Genomic DNA, 26,130 nt, shown 5'->3' on the forward strand with positions numbered 1-26,130 from the left:
TGACCAGTGTTTCTGAAACATTTTCATGTCAAGGACCTGCACATTGATATGGATTTGGCCACAGACCCCCATTTCAAAAGATGTTGAGTAGCATATTTCACAAGCTTATTTCTTCGTTTTCTTCCCTGGCCTTTTCATTCATATGGCCTGCTTGTCTGGGAGAAGAAGCTAAATTAAGCTTGTCTCACTGATTCTCCAGACGGAGAGACAGTATGTATGCCAACATAAACTATACAGAACGTAAACTGTGAGGGAGCTGAGACATCTGATATCCAAGCCAACACACAGGCTGTATGTACACAAGCGCCAACCCAGCAAGCCAACCAGCAGACAAACAAGACCAGCTGAACAGATGGAGCCCAGAGCGTTTCTTTTAGTGACTGACTCTGTATTCATTCATTAGACCCCGTCAGCAAAACCAAAGGGTCACAGAAGTGTAGCTTGCGAAAGTACAAAAGACCTGCTTACTGCCAGCCAACCAGACACACAGACCAAGACAAATAGAAGAGCAACTCCTGTATCTGTGTGTCATATAGGTGGTCGCCCCTTGAGGAGACCGAAGTACTGCAGGATGGAGTCTATTAATTCCAAAGGGAGAGTGAACGTGAACACATGTGTTTCTGACCTATTCATTAGCCGCATGGTCACTGAACTAAATATTGGACCCATTCTTAACAAGCCACACAATCTTCCCAACATTCTGACAGACTGGCGAATCAATCTGCTTTGTTATCAACCTTTCTCTGTCCCAGCAACGCACCCTCACGAGATCTAGCACCAGTAAACATAGGACATGTTTTCAGTGCCCACTTAGGAGACCATTTGTGTACCATTTCTCCCGTTGTTGCGAAGCATGGGAAGCGTCTCAACGTGTCACGATGCAAGCTTGTAGATCGGCTATTTTTGGAAAAAGTTTGACACATTTGTTTACAAAGTTTGTACCTTCTACCTATTTCTACATTGAGATATCGCTACTATTAGTAACGTCTGGCCAGTACGGCTGAAGCTAACAAACTAAAAAAAACTGGGCCTGATGAAAAATGGACAACCCACCACGAGACCACGGCGTGTTATTGCATTTCATATCGCCATTTCATCATCCATCCATCCACGCACCCTATCCGGTCTAACTGTAATCCGTTCTCCAAATAATGGGAAAGAGGGGACGTAATATATTATTTGTTTGCCGGTTAGATATGACTTTCATTAATCTAACTTTTGCAACGTTGTCGGTGGGGATATTGCTGACACGCGCTCATCCACGGCGACAGACCCTTACGGGTCCATCAGAGTTACGGGCGATTTAGACTTTTCTGTGCGCGTCACCGGCAAGCAGCTAAGTATGAATCAGCCGTTAAACGTACACTCAGGGTTTTTGCTGTGCAGTCAGTCAGTTATCAACTCCCACACAGAGGGGTTGATAATAGCGTCGCTGTCGGGTTGGAAACCTTTTACTTTTCAGAAAATGGGCAGGAAAAAAATAACCTGTGTTCTTATGGATCCAATGTAGTTATAATTTAGGCACAAGCTCTTGTTGATACTTTCCATTGGTTGAAAATGTATATAAAAACCACACACTTAACCACTTTCATTTCACTTTAAAATTGTATACAAAAAAGCAAAAAATAATAGATCTACAAGCTCACAAAAATCAGCTATTTTTGCTACTTTCATGTCACACTGTAGTATTCAGAAGCAGGACATTCATTTATGAAAAACTAAACAAAAAAAACACTAACACTTGAAACGTGGAGATACAAGGTTTCTGCCCGACAGCGAGGATAAGTGACTTGCAGAGGGGGACATACGGGGACAAAATGAAGATGTTCCTCCGTTCCTCTCCTCAGCGTATTTGTCTTCTAGACAGAGATAAACTGCAGCCTTTTTATTCACTTGCTGATGGTGGGGAATTGTTCCTCCCCCCCTCCCCACACCATCCGTTAGATTCTCCTCAAATAGACGGCCACAGAATATCCTGCCGCACAAGTCCGCCCTCCCATCTTTCTTGTAGTGCTTTTTCTTGACTTCCTCCTTCCTTCCCACCATTTTCCATTCTTCCTTTCCCTTGTCGCCCGGCCTCCCTTCCCGTTCTGTTCAATACTTTATGGTTGTTCTAGAGCGGCCTGTGTACTGTCACGGTAATGGCTCAGCCAGGAGCTATAGCGAACATACTAGCATCTCCCATCCCATCACATTAACTCACACAGTAGCAGCTGCAACGTAACTCACTGGGGCTGGTGGTTATAGAGACGTATGTACGCGTGTGTGCCCGTGTGTGCCCGTGTGTGCGTGTCTGTGTGTGTACACTTTCAGCTAGGAAAAGATTCAGGTTAGGTTGATTAGGCCTTTGGAGGTTAGGTCTAAGGGTTAGGATTCTCAATTCTTACAATTGTTATGATTTTCCTTTTGCGGGTGGCTAAAAACCTCTTTGGTGGGAGCCAAAAAGGTCTCTATGCAGGAGAAGCCCTGTATAACCTTGTGTGTAGGTCATGGTCACAACCTTGTGGCAGGTTCATACTTGACACATGTTCCCATGAAGCCTCTCTCTGCAAATTAAACCGCCAGTAATCCTCAATCTCCCTGCTAAGTTCCCCTCTTGTAAAAGAATAAGAGAACACTATAATAAGCCAGTAATACTGCGAACCGGACAGGCCTCATTTAGGGCCGGTGATTCCACGATGGTATTAAAGTGGGAGAGGTCAGTGGGGCTTTTCTTATATCATTCAGCTTGTGGGGTAGATACTGGTGTTAAATGTTATGTCATAATAACGCCATACCCTGTTGGCTATTAAACCTTATAGACCATGCTTTAATAGAATCCAAACCAATTCAGACGGCGGTGTCACACACACGCGGAGCCTGCTTCACCAGATGTTTGCTCCAACGTAACGAGCCAATTTATAGTATGGATAAAGGGGATGGTACGGAATCCACATGCTCCCCGGCGCTTTAACTCACTCGCTTGTCGAGCCGTGGTTCTGTGTCTGACCGCGAAAAGCCCCGCCGCCTTACCTGAGTGACAGTCGCTTATGACAGCCATTTTTGCTGTGGCCCACTTATCTCTGTCATACCACAGGCAAAGAAATAGCTAGAGAAGGAGCAAGAGACACAGATAGAAGAGAGAGAGGGAGGGAGGGAGAGAGAGAGAGAGAGGAATCCAAAGACAATATAACTCGCAGCACGGATTATGTTTCAAAACCCCCCAGACTGAATATTTAACCCCCTTGCCTTTTCGATAAGCGATAGGGGGGATTTTTGAATGCGGCAAGGAACTCGATTTAACCTCCCGTTTGGCGAGGGGACAGTCGGTAATGCCCTACAGGCTTGCCCTTGGTGATGGCCGGACGCCCCCCTCCCCCCACCTCCTCTGACAGTGTGGGGCTGCTGTCTGTGAGCCCTGATAGAGAGCGCTTTCCATGCTAAGTCATTACACACGGAGCACGGCCTAATTACAGTGAGATGGCTCCCCATGTAACCTGCCACCAGGGTCAGTGCTCTTAGAAGTGATGGCATTAGGGGACCGCAGCTACACAAACCCTGGCTGAGAGATAAGAGAGACGCATGGGAGGGGGATGTCTTGAACATGCCATGTCAGCGTGTGTGTGTGTGTGTACTTGTGTTAGTATGCTTGTGAGGGCCAAAATGTCCCCGCGAGTGTAGTTTGAATTTGAGAAGGAGCCCTTGTGAGGAGCCCTTGTGAGGAGCGTTTTCCTGGGTCCTCACAAGAGATATGGTTGTTTTATGGTTAAAAAAAAATGTTTTTTGGAGTTGGGAAAAGATTCAGGATGAGGTTATGCATTTTAGAGATAAGTTTAGCGGTCAGGGGTAGAGTTATGTCTGATTTAGTTTCGTGCCAGTGTTGTGCACTGAAATGTGCAGATCTACAAGCTCACAGCACGTCAGAGCACGATGCTTTGAGAACTTGTATGAAACGTGTGTTTTATTATGTCATCAATAGATAAGACTTTGGAAGAACTCCCCCTATAGTGACGTAGGCCAAGAGGCCTACGTCTCCTCTAGAGCACAGTTGCGAGAGTACTGTATGTAGCTCCCCGGTGCTGTCGGCGCCAGCACCACCAAGCCTTGATTCATTATACTTTTATACTTTGGTGTGAAACGATCTTGTACGTTTGTTTTTGTTCTTGTGGTGAGGGCTTGTAAAAACATAGAGCCATAGATAAGTCTGATTAGCTCCTGTCAGTCACAGTCAGTGGGCATGCCGAAATAGGCGAAAATCGTTCTATGGTAAAGAGGCGCTGGTGCACTCCTCTTCCCAATTCCACGGATAGAACGCAACAAATCTGTCTCCCCCTCTGCTCCTGTTGTCTGCCCACGGGTCTTACGGACACCATGATTGGCCTTATGGAGAGATGAACCTCCTTTCATCTCTCTCTCTCTCTCTCTCTCTCTCTCTCTCTCTCTCTCTCTCTCTCTCTCTCTCTCTCTCTCTCTCTCTCTCTCTCTCTCTCTCTCTCTCTCTCTCTCTCTCTCTCTCTCTCTCTCTCTCTCTCTCTCTCTCTCTCTCTCTCTCTCTCTCTCTCTCTCTCTCTCTCTCTCTCTCTCTCTCTCTCTCTCTCACAGAGTAACAATGGCACCCAACACTAGACGGCTGGACAGATAGTTCTCTATGGTGAACATCACTGGGACACTTACACACAGCACACCAATTCCCACCAAACTGGCTAGTTTCCATGGAAACTTAGCACTTAATGACCGATAACAGAGAACGGCCTGAAAAAGAGGCAGAGGAGAGAGGGAGGGCAAGAGAGAGAGAGAGACAGAGAGATAGAGAGACCAAGAGAGAGAGAGCGACAGAGAAAGACAGAAAGACATCTCGTGGAACAAAGAAAGGCAATTTGGTATCGGAGGACAGCGTGAAGCCCGATTATGTCGTCAGTGTAAATGATCATTAATTTCCCTCTGTCCAGCTGGGCCAGATTAATGCCTATCTATTGTCTACTGTGCAGACAGAGCTGAGGCTTAAACACACCACGGGACACCACTGGCAACACTGCACATAACCACTGTATGTATGTATGTATGTGTGTGTGTGTGTGTGTGTGTGTGTGTGTGTGTGTGTGTGTGTGTGTGTGTGTGTGTGTGTGTGTGTGTGTGTGTGTGTGTGTGTGTGTGTGTGTGTGTGTGTGTGTGTGTGTGTGTGTGTGTGTGTGTGTGTGTGTACGTATGGTATGTACTGAATGAGAGCTGGGGGAGCCATAGCTGAATGGGTGGAGAGGCTGCCTGGGAAACAAAAGGTCCCAGGTTTGATTCCCGGCCCGGCAATATGTCAAGGTGTCCAACTGTCCATAAGCAGCATAAACAATTAACCCCTAACTAACCCATAACTGCACCGCAGGGTTCAAGTGGTTAATGCCAACCAGAGCAACCTCCACAAACACACCAACTTCAAGAAAAGGGACAGCAATGGAAAACAATGAATTTAAGCAATGTGTGTCACATAATAATGAAAACCAGAACCAACTCGCAATCTAGGGCAGAGCTATTTTAATAGCCAACGTATAAATGGATGAAGTGGTTAAAATGATTGTGATGCCCCCAAGGACTCCTGGGGGTCCCCGGACCCCACTTTGAGAACCACATATACTATACTTGAAATATTAGAAAATGTTGCCTATGATGAATGACATGCCCAAACTAAGGATGCCAGTTTTGAAAGTAGTTAAGCATCCATCTACCGCAGACAAAAAGCTCACCTCTCTAACCTTCAGGCTAAATTTGAACTGCCTGAGGGGCGCCTAATCAATTTTTCCAGACACTTAAACAGACTCAAATGTGGGCACATCACTCGCAAATTGAGATAAATCAAGCATCTCAGTTCAGTTTCCTCAAGTATGAAAAGCCAATATAAAGTTCACATTTTGAGATGTAGGTGTGGCCTCTCACAATGATTACATAATCGCAATTATTTGAGATAATCAGAATATTTTTTGCATCGTCAGAATCACTTCCATTCTACTGTAAATGAATCTGTTGAAAATGTTTGTATATTTTCAGAAATAGTGGAAACATCCGATCTACACATTTTTTTTTAAATATACAACATTATTAAATATGGCCTATTTTGGCCATAGTACATTTATTTTGATTATTGGTACCGGTAATTCATTTTATTTGTCATATCTGCCCTGTGCAATTTTTGTTTAGATAGCCTTAAAGGCAATTGTGATTTTTATTTATACTACTGTATGTCCCAACGTGCAATTATTTGTTAGGCCGATTAATCGCCAAGTACAATTTCATGATGGTGGGAGAGCCTGGCTGTGATACTTGACATTCAACAGGACAGCACACAGTATGTGCAACATGTTTCTCATAAGTCCCCGAGCCCACCTTCAGCAACATGTTCCCTGTAACTCCCCCTAGCCCACCTATAACACGTCACACACCTATGGCAGATCAGCGCTGTGCTGTGGAGGTCGAAGGGAAGAGAAAGTCCCCCGTGACGGCCCACCAGATGACCCGCTGCAGCTGCTCTGGGCGCCTCTGTGCCACGGCGGGACGGGACCAACGTGCTGTGACACCTCTCTCTGAAGTTCAGCGGGCACCGTTCAGAACTCCTTTTGGGTATACTGTAAGTCTACAGGCTGGAATGGCCTGGTTTCAGTGGTAAGTAACTAAGTACATGTACTCAAGTACTGTACTTAAGTCAAATTTAGCTTTTCTTTTTCACTTTACTTGAGTATGGGTCTTTTTTTTTTGCGTTTCTGAACGTACTCTATCTCAGAGGCAAATATTGTAATTGTTTTACTCTTGCAACAATTATTTAACAGCTTTAGTTACTAGTTACTTTGCAGATATTACAAAACTCTATTTTAAACTTCGGCTATTGGAAAATAGCAGAAGATACTTTTCTTTTGGTACTGCAAGTATATGTTGTACTTTTACTCAAGTAAAAGTTTGAAAACAGGCCTTTTACTTACTTATTTTTATGTTGTGGTATTGCTAACTTTTACTTAAAGTGGTATTATGTAACCTTTTTAGTGAATAAAATGTAACTTTGTCCAATCTGTATGGTATAGTAAAACTAATTGCAGTACTTCCGCAGGAGACCCGGGTTCAAATCCAGGGGAACAACAGTAAAGTTACATAGTGCAGCTTTAAGTAAAACAAAATTTGAGTAATTCTTCCACCTTTGCCTGCGGTTTGCACACATCTGGGCCATAATGACTCTCATCAGCACCAACTCAGTGTTGTTTAGTTGCTAAAAGGCTGCAATTTCACCTCTCTAAGCATGCAGATCATTTACAAACACGCTGCTGTCGGGTGGAAACCTTCAATGTCCAAAACAGTTTAGAATAGTGAACATAGCCAATCTACACATCGCGATCGCAAAGATCTTGTAGATCAGCTATTTTCACTTGTTTTGTGTGGCACAGTTTGTGTGATGAAGTAGGGTATTACTTTATGGAAAAACAGTTGAAATATGGATAGGAGGTTTCTGCACGACAGTGACGATTTACAAAAAGCAAACATTTACACATCCACTTAACACACACACAAAAAAACTATATCAACAGAGGTGTTGTGGAGATCGGCTTAATTATTGAAAACACAGACACGGCAGAAAGCCTGCAGACTGTGTTGGTCCTCAGCACTTAAAGTGAGGATGAAGGTTGGTCACACATAAACTAAACTCCAAGGAAATCATTTGCTTAACCCATTCAATCCGGGAACGCATCTGTGTCATTTAGAATTTTTGTCATATTTTATACTTTGGCTATTCAAAAATAGCAGATATACAGCTTCTGGGGGGTCCCTGGAACAACATATTTTGATGGGAGTCGGCAGCCAAATACATATAATTTTTGTTGTTTGGTTGATATACTGTATCAGTGGTGCTCCAACCTTTTCATGTCAAGGATCCCCAAAATTATACGTACATGTATTTGGCCACAGACCCCCAATCTTAAAATATTCAGTTCCAGGGACCCCCAGAAGCAAATATTTCACACACAAAATCATCAAAAGTAGCAGATACGCAAGCTTGAAACGCAGGGTGAAGCGACGCATTTTTAGCTTGTAGATCTGCTACTTTCGCTGTTTTTGAATATGAATCCTGAAAGTAACAGTTTTGACGTATGCGGTTTCCACTCAACAGCAAAGATATAACATTATTTAAAAAATACATTTAAAATGTGTTTTCATTGTGATACAGATAAACAGGAACATAACGTTTTGTTCATTCCATTGATCCAGGCCGGAACACAATAGATTGATTGATCATTAGAATTAACATTCCCACCCATCTGACCCGTCCACCTAGATGGATGGACCACGAACGCTTTCCAAAAGTTTTAGTGGACACTCATGCTTAATCTATGCTCCATCATATAGCATCTACAAGCTCACGGGTAGATATGAAAATAATATGAAATAAAGTTGCATGGTTTGTAAATAAATATATGTTTTCATACTCAAAAGTTTTTGTCAGTGCGCCTTTTCTGTTTATTCTGTACTGTAATGGTGGCCTTTTGCACCTGGCTCTTTCTTTGGTAAGTCTTGAGTCGGGAGCGCAAACGTCTCTATTTTGTTTGAAATAGCTCATTAGACACCAAACTTGTCAAAGTATAATAAACGCATGGTAAATAAATGTCCGCCATGGATATCTCTCGATACCGGCATGGTAATGAGAGTACTTGTTTAGAAAATAGAAAGTAGTGGTATTATTTGTTTTATGCTTTCAACTGCTTTTGTTGATGTGACAATCCTGAAGGCATACCCAAAAAATCGCTCCTATATGAGAGTCAAAATGGCCTGCCATATCCCGTTGAGTGGAAATTCATTGGATTTAGATGAGAGACAGTTCGGAACGGCAAGTCAAGAGACACAGAAAGGGGTCTTCAATCCCCCCAAAGTTGTGTGGATTAAATGAAGACAACGTTCAAGTTGGGCCTGTCAATCAGCATTTGTGCAGAAAAGTCTCTCTGAGAGCGTGGCAATCAATGTCTCGAACCACAGCTTCTTTGTGAAAGGCTCCAAAATCGTCCTGCTAAAATGGAGATCAATGAAGGGGTCTGTTTACTACTACTGTTTGTTACCACACACACACACACGTTGTGTTGCTATAAATCAACATTTCAGAATGGCAATTTTATTAATGCCATTTATTTTTTTTAAACATTTTTTACCATAACAATAAAGCCAAAAATAGCAGATCTACAAGCTCACAACGTGTCGTAGGTTGTGAACCCCCTAAACCTAACCACTACATATATAATCCTAACCATAACCCAACCTGGATCTTTTCCCAATTGTAAACCCAACTCCCCAGAATCATTGCGAACCGGCGCGCCTCCGCCCAAGTGGAGCTTACTATGAAATCCTGCTCGGCTTGTGTGTGTGTCTGTCTGTCTGTCTGTCTGTGTGCGTGCACTGCCTGTGTGCAGCCTCCAGAGTGCGCCAGAGTGCCGAGCAGGGTTTCATACACACACACACACACACACACACACACACACACACACACACACACACACACACACACACACACACACACACACACACACACACACACACACACACACACACACACACACACACACACACACACACACAGACGCCTGCACTACAGTGTGGCCATGAAGAACGCAGGAATGTAGACAATGCTCTGATTAAAATGCACACACCTGCACCATATTTCGCGCTGCGTTCGCTTCCAGCGTTCGCGCGTCTCACTTGTTCTAACCATAAACAACAACTCATGTGTGGACTGGGCACCTTGTCGTCACAATGTCTATTTCTGAAATTTTACAATACTTGTGGGGACGTTTGGCCCTCACAAGTATAGTAGTACAAGTACACTCACACACACCCAAATTCAGAGTCCAAAAGAACAGGCTAATCCCACTTCCCAGCACCACGTAAATGACAAAGAAAAAAAGATCCCAAAATGTGTCTCCTGAGGAAGGCACCTCTCTTCCTTCCTCTGGTGAGACTGTGATGGGATGCTGCAGTAATGAGCTCTGCATGTAGAGTGTGTAGTTGACCTCAACCTTGACTGCCAGCGCACACGGCTCTAAACGTGCGTCACACAGCCAGTTATGACTAAAAGCTACTAATTTGAGTGCAGCCGTCCACTAGATTGAGGCAGACGCAATATTCCTGTATAACAAAATGCTGTTTTAATGGAACGAGAGTGATGAGCCACTCTTACCTGAGTCAAAGCTTCTGAGAACAAACCCAGTGGTCTGTGTGTTAGATAATTGTGAGGACCAAATGTCCCTCACAATTATTAGAATTTGAAAATTAGACATTGTGAGGAAAATGTTCCTGGTCACTTTACAATTTAGGCATTTGGCAGACACTCTTTATCCAGAGTGACTTACAATAGGCAAGGTAAACACATACATCAAATGCATAGAGACAGTGTAGTGTAGTGCTTCAGGAATCTAGGATTATAGGTAAACTTAGCATCAGGCTTAACAATATAGGCTAATATCAAAAAAGGCTAATCTGTACAATGAAACTATATAAACTATAGGATGCCAGGTAATGAACAAATGAACCTAGCATCTGTCTAAATAACAAATTACATTTGAACCTTTGCATAAGACTGCATGGTCGTCAAGGCCACAGTTCCACAGTTTGGGAATCAGATGGGAGAAGAGTATCCAGGTTGGGGGGTGTGTGTGTGTGTGTGTGTGTGTGTGTGTGTGTGTGTGTGTGTGTGTGTGTGTGTGTGTGTGTGTGTGTGTGTGTGTGTGTGTGCATGTGCGTGAGTTGAACCTTTATTGACTGGTTCTGCTGAGGTGTATTGACTGAGGTGCTGGGTCGAGCACCAACAGACAACTTCACAGCATGCCAAACATTTACCAGTGAATTTAACGTTAAAGACCCCCCAGGGGCAGCGCTTACATACCATAGGGTCCTAAACACCACTCCAATCCCCCCAACCACCTACTGTGTAAAAGATCGCTCTATAAATACAGTGTACCGTGCAGGAAAAAGAGGGGGTTTGCTTCTTACAGTATGAATCATCACTCAATAGAGTGACTCTCAAACATTTTTATTTCAACGACCCACAGTTTGATATTCCTTTGACAAAATAGTTATCTCTGGGACCCTGTCAAGTCCTCAGTTTTAATTGAACTCTGTGAGTTTACAAATGGAACCAAATAACAGACCCATAAGGGTCCATTTTGGTTCCCAACTATGAATCATTTAGCTGGGGACCTCATTAATCCCCCTCAAGGACTCCTGGGGTCCCTAGAGCCCACATAGAGAACCAGTGTTAAGTAATATTTAAGTAATTTTCAACGTTGTCTCTTATAACAATGGTTCACAAAGTGGGGTCCAGGGACCCTCAGGGTTCCTTGAGGGGTTCCAAATGGACCCTTAAAGGTCTGTAACTCTGAGAGTGTACAAATGGAACCAAATGGACCCCCGTCCATTTGGTTCCATTTGTACACTCTCAGAGTTATGGGGGTCTTTTAGAGAACCACTGCCTTATAACCGATTCTGTCTCTTTAAAAAAAAACACTCCCACAGGCTCCACACACACACACACACACAAACACACACACACACACACACACACACACACACACACACACACACACACACACACACACACACACACACACACACACACACACACACACACACACACACAGTGCATACAGGGGGAACAGAGTCACACAGTACACACTCATATGCCTGCATGTATCCATATTTCATTATACAGCTCAATCGGTCCTGGGTTGACTCTATTTATCCGCCTCCTGCCGCAGAATTCTATCCAATAAACACACACGTTATCATTTTTCCTCGCCATCCACACAGTCACGTAACATCACCTTTATCTGGAGCAACTGCACACACACGCACACACACAAACTCTCTCTCTCTCTCTCTCTCTCTCTCAAACACACACACACACACACACACACACACACACACACACACACACACACACACACACACACACACACACACACACACACACACACACACACACACACACACACACACACACACACACACACACACACACACACACACACACACACACACACACACACACAAAATACGCAAATACGTAGTCTAGAGCTGTTCAGCTAAGTGTGACTGAATAATTCATAAAGAGGAAAATGTACAGTTACTGTAGGTCACATTATAGGCAAAGACAAATGTACATTTCACATGGTTCATGTGTATAAACTCCAGGACAGGGCCTTTAACTAAAACGCCACCAAATGACCCATTACCAGTTTATTGGTGGTCATAAATAGATACAACATGCACCAGGATAACATTCACTCAAAGTAGGGCTGTGATTGATTCCACATATCGTCTCTGTCGTGTGGAAACCTCATACTTTGCGGGATTCAAATTCAAAAATAGCAAAAGTAGCAGATCTACAAGTTCAAAACGTGTCGCCTCTTGTGGATCTGCTACTTTTGATGCTTTTGTGTGACGCTCAAGTAGGGCGTTAATTTAGGAAAAAACACAAAAAGTTAGAATATGGAGATAAGAGGTTTCTGCCCGACAGCAACGATATGAGCCCTTAGAAGTCAGGCGTGACATTTCCATTGTATGTACAGTACAACATACTGTAAGTGTAACATATTCTCAATCTCAAGTAGTACTATAGTGACGGCTCGGGAAAACATCTGACCATGCTGACATTGGAATATGGACGTAGGACGGGACATTTCATTTCATGATTATTGCAGCCAAAATAATTGAGATTAACACTATTATCGTAATAATCAAAATATGCTTAAAACTCTTAGAATTACACTTTTGTTAACCACTTGCAGCCCAGCAAATGTTGCAGTACCGTCAAATCCGTCGCCAGCTGTCGCCCGTTAGAAGGCACGGGTGTGAGGGTGTGTTGACATACTGTAGAAGTCCACTGCAATTAACCAGAAATATATCAAAACGGATATTTAGAACCAATAACCAACTTCATCTTGCTCATGTGCTGTAAATTAATCGACAGACAGCCAGACAGATAGAGAAACAACCATTGGTCCGACCGACTTAGAGTTTGAAGTAATTTGGTCAGACGGTGCTCAAGTTATGAGACACACACACACACACACACACACACACACACACACACACACACACACACAGAAGAGATTTCATGCATTTAAAGATATAATATAGATATAGTCAGATGACTTTTGACATTTTGCTTAACATGACTATTAATCGTAATTGACTATTACTATGTAAAATATGATGAGGGTCATCAAGTTCAAGTCTGCCAGTTATGCAAGACCAACTTGTCAGTCAACAGTGATGTTGCTAGTGATGGTGCCACTAACATTAATCTTTTATTTTTATTTATTGCATATCTGCTATTTTTGAATAGCCGACATATACCATATGGATAAAGGGGTGAAAATGTATTATAACCTTTTGCTGGGGACCCCCTGGAACCCCCTCAAGGACCACTGGTTGAGAACCACTGATTTAAAGGAAATGCTGTAATGACAATACAGGGGCAGTTCTATAACTTATCCATTAATTTAGATTAAATAGAGTAGAGCAGGGGTCTTCAACAGGGGGTCCTCAGAGTTACTACAGGGGGTCCGCCAAATCATTGGGTGATATGATTTTTTTTTTTTTTACATTGACCACTTGAACCCTAGCAGCCGAAAATAGCAGATCTACAAGCGTCACGTTTCAACTGCGCGGACGTCGGGTGTCACACGCAAACGCGTTACCTAAAGAATTCGGTCTGAGCATGCGCAAAATGGCGGCTCCCGTGGATTATTATTGATATTTGTATCGTCTTTCTAAGACGATTTCTACGTGGATTTTATTGTTTATAAAGTAGGATGAAGTAGGACGTGGCCATGCAAAATGGTGGTGTCCTGTGGATTTGTAAAATATTCGCGGTAAAAAAAATATTTTACCGCGAATGATTTTATATTTATAAATAATATAATATTCCTAATATGTATATGTATATGACACATTAAGTATCAAAAGATCTGTAAAAGTAAGCCAAGAGCCATCCATAATGCAGTCGCATGTCTACTCACCATTGTGCTGCTGTCTTCAAAAGAAGACAGAAATAATTATATTCAAAGAAATTGAATAAATACCTTTTAAAATTCATTAATCATAAAAAGTTTGAAATAACCGTGATGTTGATTTGAAGTAATTTCGCCCAGGCCTATCATTGCCTGCACTTGCCTGCAGCATGTATAGTCTATTACTCTCCATTAGATCTGCATCCTATAACCTAGCTCACATTCAAAATGCCTTTAAAAATTGCTTAATATAGATATTATGGGTTCTTATACATAGTCAACGCATGTACCTAATGTTATGTGTTATTCATCATAATATACACATGTAATGTGATACTGTTGAGTTAATGGATTATAACAGCCATATTGTCCATTCAATTCATTCTGTCTTTTATACACTGTACTTTTACAATGGAAGTAAACAGCGGTGGGATCAGGCTGAAACCGTGGCCAAATATGGGCACGTCATACGTCATGTATACGTCATAGAGGACTGACATTGAGTCGTTTACAGTATTTACAGCCTGTGAGGCTGGAAACATACTGTATTAATCAATCAATCACTCAGGCAGGCAGTTAATCAAGCAACCAAGATATTCTGCAGCCATGGTCAAGGACAAGAACAAGCCCCGAGGAAAGATGTCCTCTTATGCTTATTTTGTCCAGATCCGCCGGGAGGAACTCAAAAAGAAACAGCCCGGGGTACAAGTCAAATTTGCAGAGTTCTCCAAGACATGCTCCGAGGGGTGGAGGGACCTCGAGGTCGAGGAAAAGAAGAAGTTTGAGGATCTGGCCAAGACCGATAAGGAACGCTACAACCTGGAGATGACAACCTACGTTCCTCCTAAAGGCTCCAAGAGAAAGAAGAAGAAGGACCTCAACGCCCCCAAGAGGCCAGCTTCAGCGTTCTTCGTGTTCATTGCCGAGAAGCGCAATAAGGTCAAGGAGGACAACCCGGGCATCAGCGTTGGGGACACGGCCAAGGCGTTGGGGAAACTGTGGAACGAGCAGAGTCTCGAAGACAAGTCTCCCTATGAGAAAAAAGCTGCCGAACTCAGGGAGTCATACAACACGGAAATGATAGCTTACCGTGAAACAAAGAAGAGCGAGGTGGCAAAGAGCGTTGCTGCTAAGAAGAGCGCACCCAGGCGGCCAGCTGCTAAGAAGGTAGCAAAGGTCATGGTCGAGGACGATGAAATTGAAGACGACGATGAGGAGGAGGAGGAAGAAGAAGAGGAAGAAGAGGAGGAGGAGGAGGAGGAGGAGGAGGAAGAGGGTGACGATGGGTCGGATGAGGAGGAGGATGACTAGATTGGAGGGAGGAGAGCGACTTTCTGGGGTTCATTTTAAAGAAACAAGGAATACGAAACCTCCAATGCATTGCTTGATTGTTACTCATTTTGTTTTAGAATATTGGCCCCAGCATCTTACTTTCAACAGTTTTATACCTCAAAGCCTCTTTGCGGGTTCAACGCCACCATAGTCCACAGAGTGAGGTGTTTTTAAAAAAAAAAAGTGGTTCTTTAAGTGGGGTGTTCCAGGGGGTCCCCAGCTAAAGGATTGGTAACTGTGAGTTATGGAGTTATGAGGGTCCGTGGCCTATAATGCCTAGTACACTGAGGGTCCTTGAAAGCTTTGGTGGAAGCCCTGGATCGTATGTTGGTCTGGCTGTGTATGTAAAAACATTTATCAGCTGAGAAAAAGGAAACGTATATACTAACAACCAGGAAAATGTGTAGTTTAATGGGAATTTAAAAAATGATTCTTTTTTTTTTAGCCATCTTTAATGTGGAGCTTAAAAAATACAACATATTGGCATGAAGCCATGCTGTTATTAGACCCATCCTGTTATAATAAAACAAAATGGACTTATCTTATAAAATCTTGGACTGACTTCCCCTACTGCTAGCTGGGTTAGAAACTGGGGGTAGAATCTGTTACCAGCTAGACCAGCTGGTATAATCTGTTTTCTGCTTGATGCGTTCATGTCCACAGAAAGAATTTTCTGACCAGCAGTGCTTTGAATATCATGTACAGAACTCTACACAAGCATTGAGCGAGACACCTCCACAGTCCACATGATATTTGATTGGCATAGGGAAAGTGATATCGATAAGATTCTACTTGAGGCGCCCAGAACACTCTGACAAAAAAACAGCAGATGCCGAGAGGAGTTGGGAAAAAAATAAAAATAAAGGCCTAATATTGCTACAGGTTAGCTCAGGGCAAATCTTTGGCCATTGTGTTGTGGTCTTGAGGTTTATCTGTATTTTTTTGTTCTTATTTTTACGGCGTGCCTCTGCAGGAGGCTAGCCATTATGAGTGCCTGCCCTGAGCTTGCAAACCGCTGGACCGATCATAGTCACATTTCTTGTGCCTAATAATAATAGTCAATGGGTCTCTGATCTCTGAGCTGAGACGACTGACGTCATAGATGACACATGCTGGTCACATGAAGTCTGAGAAGTTCCTTATTAGGGCCACGCTGTTGGGGGTCCTGAGCTCCACATCATGTCCTAGTTTTTTTTTCAGGCCTACTAGTAATGAAGCGCTAAGGATTAAGACGGTCGATCGAACCATCAACACTGTGGTCCCAAACAAAACTGCAACAAGGATTGCCATGGAACTGTGATTCCCAAAGTGGGGTCCAGGGAACCAGGGTGTTCTTTCAGGGGGTGGCGAATAGGTACTTACAGGTCTAACTGAGAGTTATGAGGGTCCTTGAACTAATGGGCAGATTGCTGTAAAACATGCTGAGAACATTCTTTGAACCCTAACGTTGCGGAAGACTCTCAGTGGACGGATTGTAGGATCAACCCTACTGATTTTGGAGACGTCATGACATTTACTCTGCCTTAGGCCATGTGTTGGGTGTAAGAAGCAATGCAGTGTTGCAATTGCAGACTCTTAGGGCTCCGGTTTGAGCCACCATGCCAGGCGGGCCAATTGTAAAGGAGAGGAAAATTAGAAAAACCTAAACAAATATATATACATATATATAATTATTTTTTTATTTCAATTAAAATTAAATTGATAAGATTGTTGTTTCAGTTCAGATGTGAGAAGTGAGTTGTAGATCGGTTATTTCCTGCCTTTTTTTCTCTTTTTTTTTTTTGCCATTTCGCAGTAGCAGGGTCCTTGGTTATTTGGGGGTCCTTAGCATGGAACCGTTTGGGAACTCCTGTCTCTGGGCCCTATTTTGGGGTAGGCGCATTGGCATGAGGTTTACAGCGGACTGATGAATGGACAATTTCATGATGCAGAGTGACATGTTTTTCCCCACCTGTAATTAATAATAATATAATAATAGGGCTCTCGTTGTGTGCCCAGGAGAGGTGCAGTAGGTGTGTTGTTTGCAAATCGGCAGTGCACTGCAATTTTGTTGTCAAGTCACTTTAGGTGCAGCCAGACAGACATATCTAAAATCCCACAAACTTTCTTTATATTGTATGTTTGTTTGTCTTTTTCACTTTGATGTGAAAGAAAGTTTGTTTTTTTCGGCCCACCCATCTTACCACTTAGATGTTCCGTTTTCAAGGTTTTAAAGAACAATATTTAAAAACATTTTTTTTAAATATGAATGTTATATTATCATTAAAATATTAGTGCTTTGCCAATTATTTGGGAGCCCACTTGCAATACCCTCGCAGCCTATAGGTTGAGAATAGCTGACCTGGGAGGTCTGCATATTTTATTTTATTTTAGAAAATATAATTGGCTTTATGAACTGGACTTTACACAGACTTTACATCATCTAGGGGTGTAACAGTTAAATTAACTAATTGATTTTAATAAAATAATAGCTTCTTTTTTCTTGTAGCAAAAATGTTCAAATGTAGGGATTTTGTACGAAAATACCCCCCCCCCTCTTTTTTACACCTGTAAACCTGTGATGTGACAATAAAGTTTCACTTCAATTAATTGACGTATACATTTTTTATATTTAAAAAAGAAAAAAACACGTTTATTGATTATTCAATTAAGGCTTATTACCCTTTACTTTGTAGATTTTGATTATTACAAAGCATACATCAACCAACTAAGCCCTATTTTATAGTTTGCCTTTTCGAAAATAGCCGATCTACAATTGGGATCATATATTTTGATGCCAATACTTTTGTACTTTTATTCAAGTAAAATATTGAATACAGGACTTTTACTTGTAACCTAGCATTTCTACATTGTGGTATTTATAATTTTACTTAAAGAACCACTTCACCCAATTTTACCCTATCTTCATACTTGGTCCTCACTACTGCTCCTTATAGCATAGCACAATTTTTGTTTATTGTCTCCGCCAGGCCGAAAGGCATGGCGAGAGAGTATGTTTTACCCCCTGTCCGTCCGTACGTCCGTCCGTGTGTGTGTCCATCCGTCCGTTAGTAGCTAATCTCTGGCACCATTGGCCCGGTCGCTGCGAAACTGTGCACACACACTCCCTGGATGCCAATTCAGAACCTCTGCCCCCCCAATTTTTCACATGGGCCTGTTATAGCGCCACCAGGAGGCCGATTTGTGCAAAATCAATTTTTTGACAATACTCCTACAGATTTTATCCAAACATCATGCAAATTGGTACACAGCATCTCTACAGTCATGTGATCAACACGGATTTGTACGATTTCCCATATTCCATCCTGATTGGCTACGGTTGGCTTCCAACCTTTGCAGGATTGGTCCGTTTTGAACATAAGGCCTCAAATTATGCACTCAGCTTGCAATTTCCGTGAAATTTCACACACACATTCCCACTAGGCAGAGGAGGAAATGCCACCCTTTTCACAATGGCCTGTTATAGCGCCACCAGCAGGTCTAATTTAGCAAAACACATTTTTGGAAAAAAAAAAATCATGAATGCAGTGTCCGCTTGCCGTGAAAGGCCTAGAATAAATGGCACAACTTTCACATTGGTCTATTATAGCGACACCAGGAGGCCACAATAATGTACCTGACCTGGCGAAAGCAAAGCAAAGTTTGTTGTTTACCCAGGGTGTCGGACTAAGCACGAAGCTTGTTTCCAGCCGGACCCTGCATGGAAGCCTTGCTCAAGGGCTATTCAGCGGTGATTCATGATTGATGTGATGAATTGGGGAATCGAACTAGGGACCTTCCGGTATCAAGGCCGCCCCTCTAACCACTAGGCCACCGCTGCCACCGGCCACCGGCGGAGACCTGTGCTCCGAGGAGCACTTTTTCTAGTTCACTCTGTCTCTCAGCGGACGGCTGTCTGACAGTTCAGAAACCCGCCTACCAGTGACATCATCGGTAGAAAGGTTTGGTCATTTCAAACAGTTTTTTTGTAGTAATGTGAGAACAATGGCTTCTATAATAGCATGCTAACTTTCCAGGAATAGAAAGCCTGCAGTTTTTATTAGCTTTGATTCCCCATTGATGATGTCACTGGTCGGGAGGTTTCTGAACTGTTCATAGCCCTCCTCTGAGACACAGAGTGTGTAGACAAAAATGCTACCATGTGATAATGAGCATTAGTGAGGACCTATTAACACATTGTGTGCCAAAAACCGACGGTGCCTCTAAAATGGAAGGGATAGATGTGGATGGGTGCCAAAAAAACTGGCTTCCGTTCACTCGCATTCTATCTCCTTGATAAAAACCTCCGGATCTCCATAAAGACGGGGTGCCGTGATTTTCAGTGATTCCCCCTCCCCCTAAAACATAATCATCAGGTATTATGGTTATACTAGGAGGAAGATTTTTTTCAAAAAAGTGTACAGAAAGTGTTAAAATTATGCTTTTATGTGGGCACACCTCCAGTTCATTAAGTATACCTGGTTCTCACCTTAGCACCTCCTCCACCACCTTAGCACCACCCACCCGTCCTAGTCCCTCCTCCTCCTCCTCATGCCCACACCTGTTGTGTTATGATAATGAGGGGGAGGGTATATTTTTACTGTGTCATTAAATGGCTGTTTTTCTATTGGCACGTTTGACCCTCAAGGTTTCAGCCTCCAGGAAGAAACTCAAAATAGTCAGGGAAGACATAAAACACCATAAAAACACCACCAGGGGGCTTAATGAAGTTCTATCAACCTCAGACACATGAAAAACAGAAAAAGTGCAAAACCATGGCACCACCTCTTTAACTTTTTACAGTGGTGAAAACAAGCCATTTTCGGTGCGCAATCACTCTGCGACGGTGGCTCACGTGAGAGATGTTATCGTTCCAGGCGTTAGACGGGACCATCGACCATCGTACACGCACCCTTTGTTTACATCCGCGTCGTGGCCACTACAGCGCTAAACATATCAGCGTAAACGGTAAAGAATGCCAGCACTAGATGTACCCTGTTTTAATAAAACTCTGGCACTTAATGTGTTAATATAGGTTGAAAATGGGTGAAGTTTTCCTTTAAGTAAAACATCAGAGTACGTTTTCCACCCCTGGTTTGAGGTACTGTAGATTTGTTATTTGATTACGACACTGCACCTCCCACAGAATCAGTTTGTTCTTGAAAGAAATTACACTTGTCTTCCATGACAATGTGAACATTACCATCACACAGAGTACACTGTTGCACGGAGTACAGCACTCTGCTCTGAAAGGTAATGAAAATACCAGTTGATTGGTCATAATAATTGAATCCGGCTGCAACGCTCCCACTGACAATAATTCAGCCTTATCCAACCCATCTCCACAGGTACTCTGCCTTTCTTCAATGGTCAACGTTCAAGGTTTTGTTACATCTTGTGTACGGGTACATAAGAGTACAAATTATTTTGTTCTGGTTCCTCAGAAACTAGCGGCAATAATCTATCTATCTATATTAGAATGAATTGGCCCATGTTCGGGGGAGGAAAGCCGAGTGGGGAGGGTGATAATTGTCACTGCACGTACTGTACTCCTACGGGCTGGGGTGGCACTTATCAGTAGGGAGTGTTGGGCGGGAGGAGTAGGACAAAGGCTCTACGTCCTGCCGGTGGGGGCTCCTCACTGGTAGGTGAGTCAGTAGGATACAACAGGAGGGACAACACAGAAATGTGTGTGGGGAGGAATCAATTGGCATACTGACTAAATTGGGGAGAAAAAGGTGGTAAAAAAAAAGATCTACAAGCTTGTAGAATATTCAACATGTATAGTATTACGTTTTCTCCTCTCTGACTCAATCTTGAAGCATTGCAAATACACTGAATGTATATCCATTGTACAATAGGTGGGCGGATGTACAAAAAAAAGAAATGCCCACGCACATAGACATGTTGTACTGTACACTATAGACCAGATCAGAATGTTTGTAAATAAACGTGTAGAGCGGTATTTCTGGGTAGAATGTCTATGGATATCTACACAATAAGTGTCCAGAATATTTCCTATGTCTAGTCTAGTTTGTCAACCTGTGGATATTTAGAACCAAATAATATGTTTCTAATAGTCAATAACAATATCATTAAGAGTTTTGTTCTTCTAGATGTAAGGCTAATGAATAATACCCAGAAAAACATCTATGGTTGTGGTGATGTCATGATGATTTGGTTAAAGATTAGGTGAGATTATGCTTTAAAAGATCTGAAAGCTTATCCTTTACCCCCATATCAGTTCCAAGTTTAAAACCCATCAGTACAAAGCTATTTGGTTTAGATGACACAGATGAGCCTCATTTACAAATGCACTGTAACCTGGAAGTTATCTAGACCACTGGTTCTCAAACATTGTCATGGACCCCCTAAATTAACATGTACTGTATTTGGCCATGAGCCCTCATCTGAGAAGATTTTGTGCCACGCACCCCATACAAGAATTGGGTTGTTGAAATCTTTCAAAATATTCAAATATTCACATTTTCAAGATTTTGTTTGAAAATAGCAGACCTAATTGTAGATCTGCTATTTTCAAATAACCGATGTACAGTATATAGGGTTAAAGTGGTTGAACTGATTTTGATACTATATTAACTGCTGGGGACCCCCTGGAACCACCTCAAGGACCCCTGGGAGTCCCCAGACCCCACTTTGAGAACCACTGACCTTGACATTAACCGTGGGGCTGTACTGTACGTGTAAAGTAAACGCAAATGTCTGACTCATTAGGATCGGACATGCAACAGACCTTATGCTTGACTTAAGTTCACATGGCAAGGTCTGATTCAACTCAAATGGTTAAATGTGTGAATGGACTAGGTCAAGGGCTTTCAACAGGTGCTCCGTCAAGGTAGTGCATGTGGTAACTGAAGGTATTATTATTTATTTTTTCATTATTTTATTTTATTTTATTTTGGAGAAACATAGACCATAACTGTTGCTATTTGTGTGATATGAGAACAGTGGTATTAAAGACATGATCATCATCATTATCAGTGGCCATTTGAGGAGACTTGTGCTTCAATTCCACTAGTACTTCAAGCTCACACTGTAACTACAATAGAAGAGGATCAGCTCATTAAGATCCGAGTCTTTCAAGAGGCACTTGTGTGAAACTCAGTCCTTTGTGAAGTTATGGATGAGTTGTCAGGCACTACCAGCATGGGACAGCAGTATTATGCAGTGAGAGGACATTCCTGTCTGGTTACTTGAGTGTTTTTTGTCCAGTTTCTCAAGAACAGTGGGGGTGTGCATATCCTACCTCTTTTTCTGTGTCAGGCACTATTCCCATACAGTAAAAGCAATGAAGTTTTTTTTTTTTTAAATGGCGTTTCTATTGTCGAGGTGTTTGGAGAGATTCAGTAGTTACACTGGAGAAAAAAAACTATACTGTATATTCACCGATTCTGACTTCTTTGATGAATGGCTCATAAGCGTAACATTGTTAAAACTCAACAATGCCCCTTTCATACTGTAGTAATGTAGACAATGAGACACAACCTAATTTTCATTTCCCTGTGCACTCGCCTGTACACAGAGAACATTGCTACAGTATTTGTCCAGCTCATAAGAAAAGACAGTTTAAAAACATTTACATTTGCCTTTTAGGCAATTGTACAGTGTACTTTATGACAAATAATTTAAATATACAATGAAATGACAATGACTGGTACCAATAATCTAATTACATAATGCACTATGGCCAAAATAGGCCATATTTAATAATTCTATACTTGTATGAAAATGTTTTAGTGGAATTGGTAGATCTGCTTTTTCCACTATTTCTCTAAATGTTTGAAAATATATGCAGTATATTGCAATATTGTCGCGGCCCATACTGTAAGTTGAGAACCACTATCTAACATTATTATTATACTATATTATATTATACCATTATATAATCCATCTTACACTATTATATTTACTATTATTGTTAATGCTACTATAGTTGTATATGCTTGCATCTCCCTCTCTGTCTCTCCTTCTCTCTGTCTCTCTCTCTCTCTCTCTCTTTCCCCCCCCACACGGTCGAGGCAGATGGCCGCCCACCCTAGAGCCTGGGTCTGCCTGACGTTTCTTCCAGCTAAAGCCTCATTTATACTTGGCTTGGTGCTGGTGTTGCATGCAGTAAATAGCAGGCGTCACATTCGTGACGCGTGGTGAGCTTGTACTAGATCTGCTATTTACTGAGCACGACACCGGTACGCAACTAAGTATAAATGAGACATAGGGGGGAGTGTTTCGTTGCCACTGTCACAAAAAATGCTAGCTCAGGGTGTGGCAATGTCTTGAGAAACTTGTTGTGATTTGGCACTATAATACAATTGAATTGTCAATTGTATTATAGTTGAATTGTCAGTTTCAGTTTCATTTGTATAGCACATTTCAACAAAAAGGCAATTCAATGTGCCTTACACAGAACTTCAAGTAAAGGAAACTATTATAAAATAACATTAGGATGCATAAAGCAAAAGAAGTAAAAAAAAAAAAAACACAATTGCAGTGCAGAAGAGACACACTGTACTGTGCAACATACAACATAGTGTACATGCGGTGCAGTGTGCACACTAAGCAGCGTAGTGTACATGTGGTCTAGTGTAGTGCACATGCGTGGGTGTAGGTGACACAGAAGGATGAAGTAAGGTCTCCAGGGATTAGTGAACAACCTCTAGAGGAGACAATAAGAGGCAGTCAGGGGGTGGAGAGGGGAGAGGCCAAATTAATGAAATATGAATGTGTTTACTGAATAGCTGTCATGGCAGCCTACTTGAGGGCCGGGGTTGACATAGGGTGGCGTGCGCCTGTGTGTGTGTGTGTGTGTGTGTGTGTGTGTGTGTGTGTGTGTGTGTGTGTGTGTGTGTGTGTGTGAGAGAGTGTGAGAGTGTGAGAGTGTGAGAGTGCGAGAGAGAGAGCGCGCGTGCGCGGCGCACGGATGATGGCTTCACCTACACAAAACAACCCCAGCCATCTTCAAACACTGCTCTAATCAGCATACAAATTACCACAATCATAATCACCTGCAGAAGTGATCATCATCATCATCATCAAACATCGTCACGATCTTCATCAACTCCATCTCCTTCCTCCTCTTCCTCATCATCACTACATTCATCTACATTATCGCCGCTCCCTCCGTGAAACAGAGTCACGCCACAGCAGGAAATTGAAGTTGGCCAGATCAATAAATACGATATAAAATTAAATTACCGTGGCTGCCAAGATGAGGTGAAAATGTGAAACTGGAGATAGGCGGGCGAAAGGCAGAGGTAACGCCATCCAATCTAAACAGCCTCAATACACATACACACACACACACACACACACACTCCATATGTGTGCAAAGCACATAATGGGCCCCGCTAGCCTGCATATAATTACAGACATATGGTAGGTGTAATGTGCATTTCAATCGTATACTGAGGCATGTTGTGATTCGCACACCTGTTTGTGTTGCGTGCGCGCACGTCTGTGTGTCCACGCCTGTGCGTGTCCATGACATCATCCAATGTAGTGTGTAGTGCTTCATTTAGGATTCGTTGCAGTATGTGACAGTATGGCGCGCCGATTGTGTTTTAGCGGTTATTCTATCGATCACTTTTTCCAGCTATTTTTCACCTATCGATTAACCACTTAAGCGTTGTTTTATACTTCATCAGACAATGCTCTCATGCAAAGATTACAAAAAAATTATAATAATACATCGCTCTGCGACCCTAGCTTGTTTAAGCTTTTCGCCTATATTGACATGCCTAAAATAGGGACGATTATTAATCAACAAACTTTTTTTTCCCGATTATAATTGATTATTTCGATAATAATTCGATAATCGATTATATCAATTAGTTCACTCTACTGTTGCACCTTCAAGTCATAATGTCCTAAATTGTTGAGTCACAAAGCACATATTTGCAGCTGTTTTGGTCCACTGTTGCCTGATGACATCATGTGTCCAGTGTCTAATCAAGGAGAAAGGAAGACAGGCAAGAGGAGGACAGGTAATGGAAACACACTTGACCTGCTTTAATAAGAAGAAAAAAAAACACGATACCTTTGCTTTAGCCGCACTTTCACAACCGACACAGGACACCTGTGCTCTTCAACCTGGCATGAAAACAGAGCTGTGCGCGACGGCTGCAAACAGAACCCCAATATGTCTGTGGCTCTTTTGAAGTTTTATCTTTCCTCGGTGAAGGGATAGTGATTCGTATACTCCCCCCCCCCCCCATCTGTTCATTTCAATATGAATGGGCCGCATCACGCATGTGAGTTTGGTTGCCGCCGAAGCGGCAGAGATGTGAAATTGTGGGGATGGCATGCAGCGCGGCCCCGACACGCAGGGTTAATTTACACCGCCTTTGATGTCTGTCTATGTGTGAAATGAGCTGGTGGTCCGGACATCACACACACACACACACACACACGCCTGCGCACATACTATATGTGAACACTTCACCTTGCCAGCCTCGCCTCCATGCCAATGGCACGTGCACAGAACACACTGAAATATCAACTTGTTTATTTATCTATTTCCTTAATATCAAAATCAAAGCCTGTGCACTATAAAGCACTGGTACAGAAATGATCCTATCAAACATCAAAATGCATAAATGCAGTATGAAGCAGGCCCTAATAAGTTACCATATTGGACATAATGTCCATTGTTGTGTCCTATTGGACACATACAGTAGCACACAACAAACGGTTAACCATGAACATTTTGTTCATTTCTGTTCTGGTCTTGTGGACCCCGACTTCAAGTCATTTTTACAATTGTGGCCCCCTGCCTAATCTAGCTGAATACCCTGCT

General features: G+C 42.5%; 2 protein-coding genes across 3 annotated transcripts in view; one reads left to right on the top strand and one right to left on the bottom strand.

Annotated features, from left to right (window-relative positions):
• cacna2d2a (calcium channel, voltage-dependent, alpha 2/delta subunit 2a) overlaps nt 1-26,130 on the bottom strand; it is a 278,517-nt gene that overhangs the window by 223,099 nt on the left and 29,288 nt on the right. The gene's annotated exons all lie outside the window — the stretch shown is intronic.
• On the top strand, nt 14,613-16,341 carry LOC311049419 (high mobility group protein B2-like; the record flags this gene model as incomplete). The annotated part of the gene is made up of 2 exons (XM_084062991.1): nt 14,613-15,173; nt 16,312-16,341. The coding sequence occupies 2 exons, from the start codon at nt 14,613-14,615 to the stop codon at nt 16,339-16,341; spliced, it is 591 nt and encodes a 196-aa protein (XP_083919117.1).

The sequence above is a fragment of the Gymnoscopelus microlampas genome (assembly GCF_963454915.1).
Source record: "Gymnoscopelus microlampas genome assembly, chromosome: 7".
NCBI classification, from domain to species: Eukaryota; Metazoa; Chordata; class Actinopteri; order Myctophiformes; family Myctophidae; genus Gymnoscopelus; species Gymnoscopelus microlampas.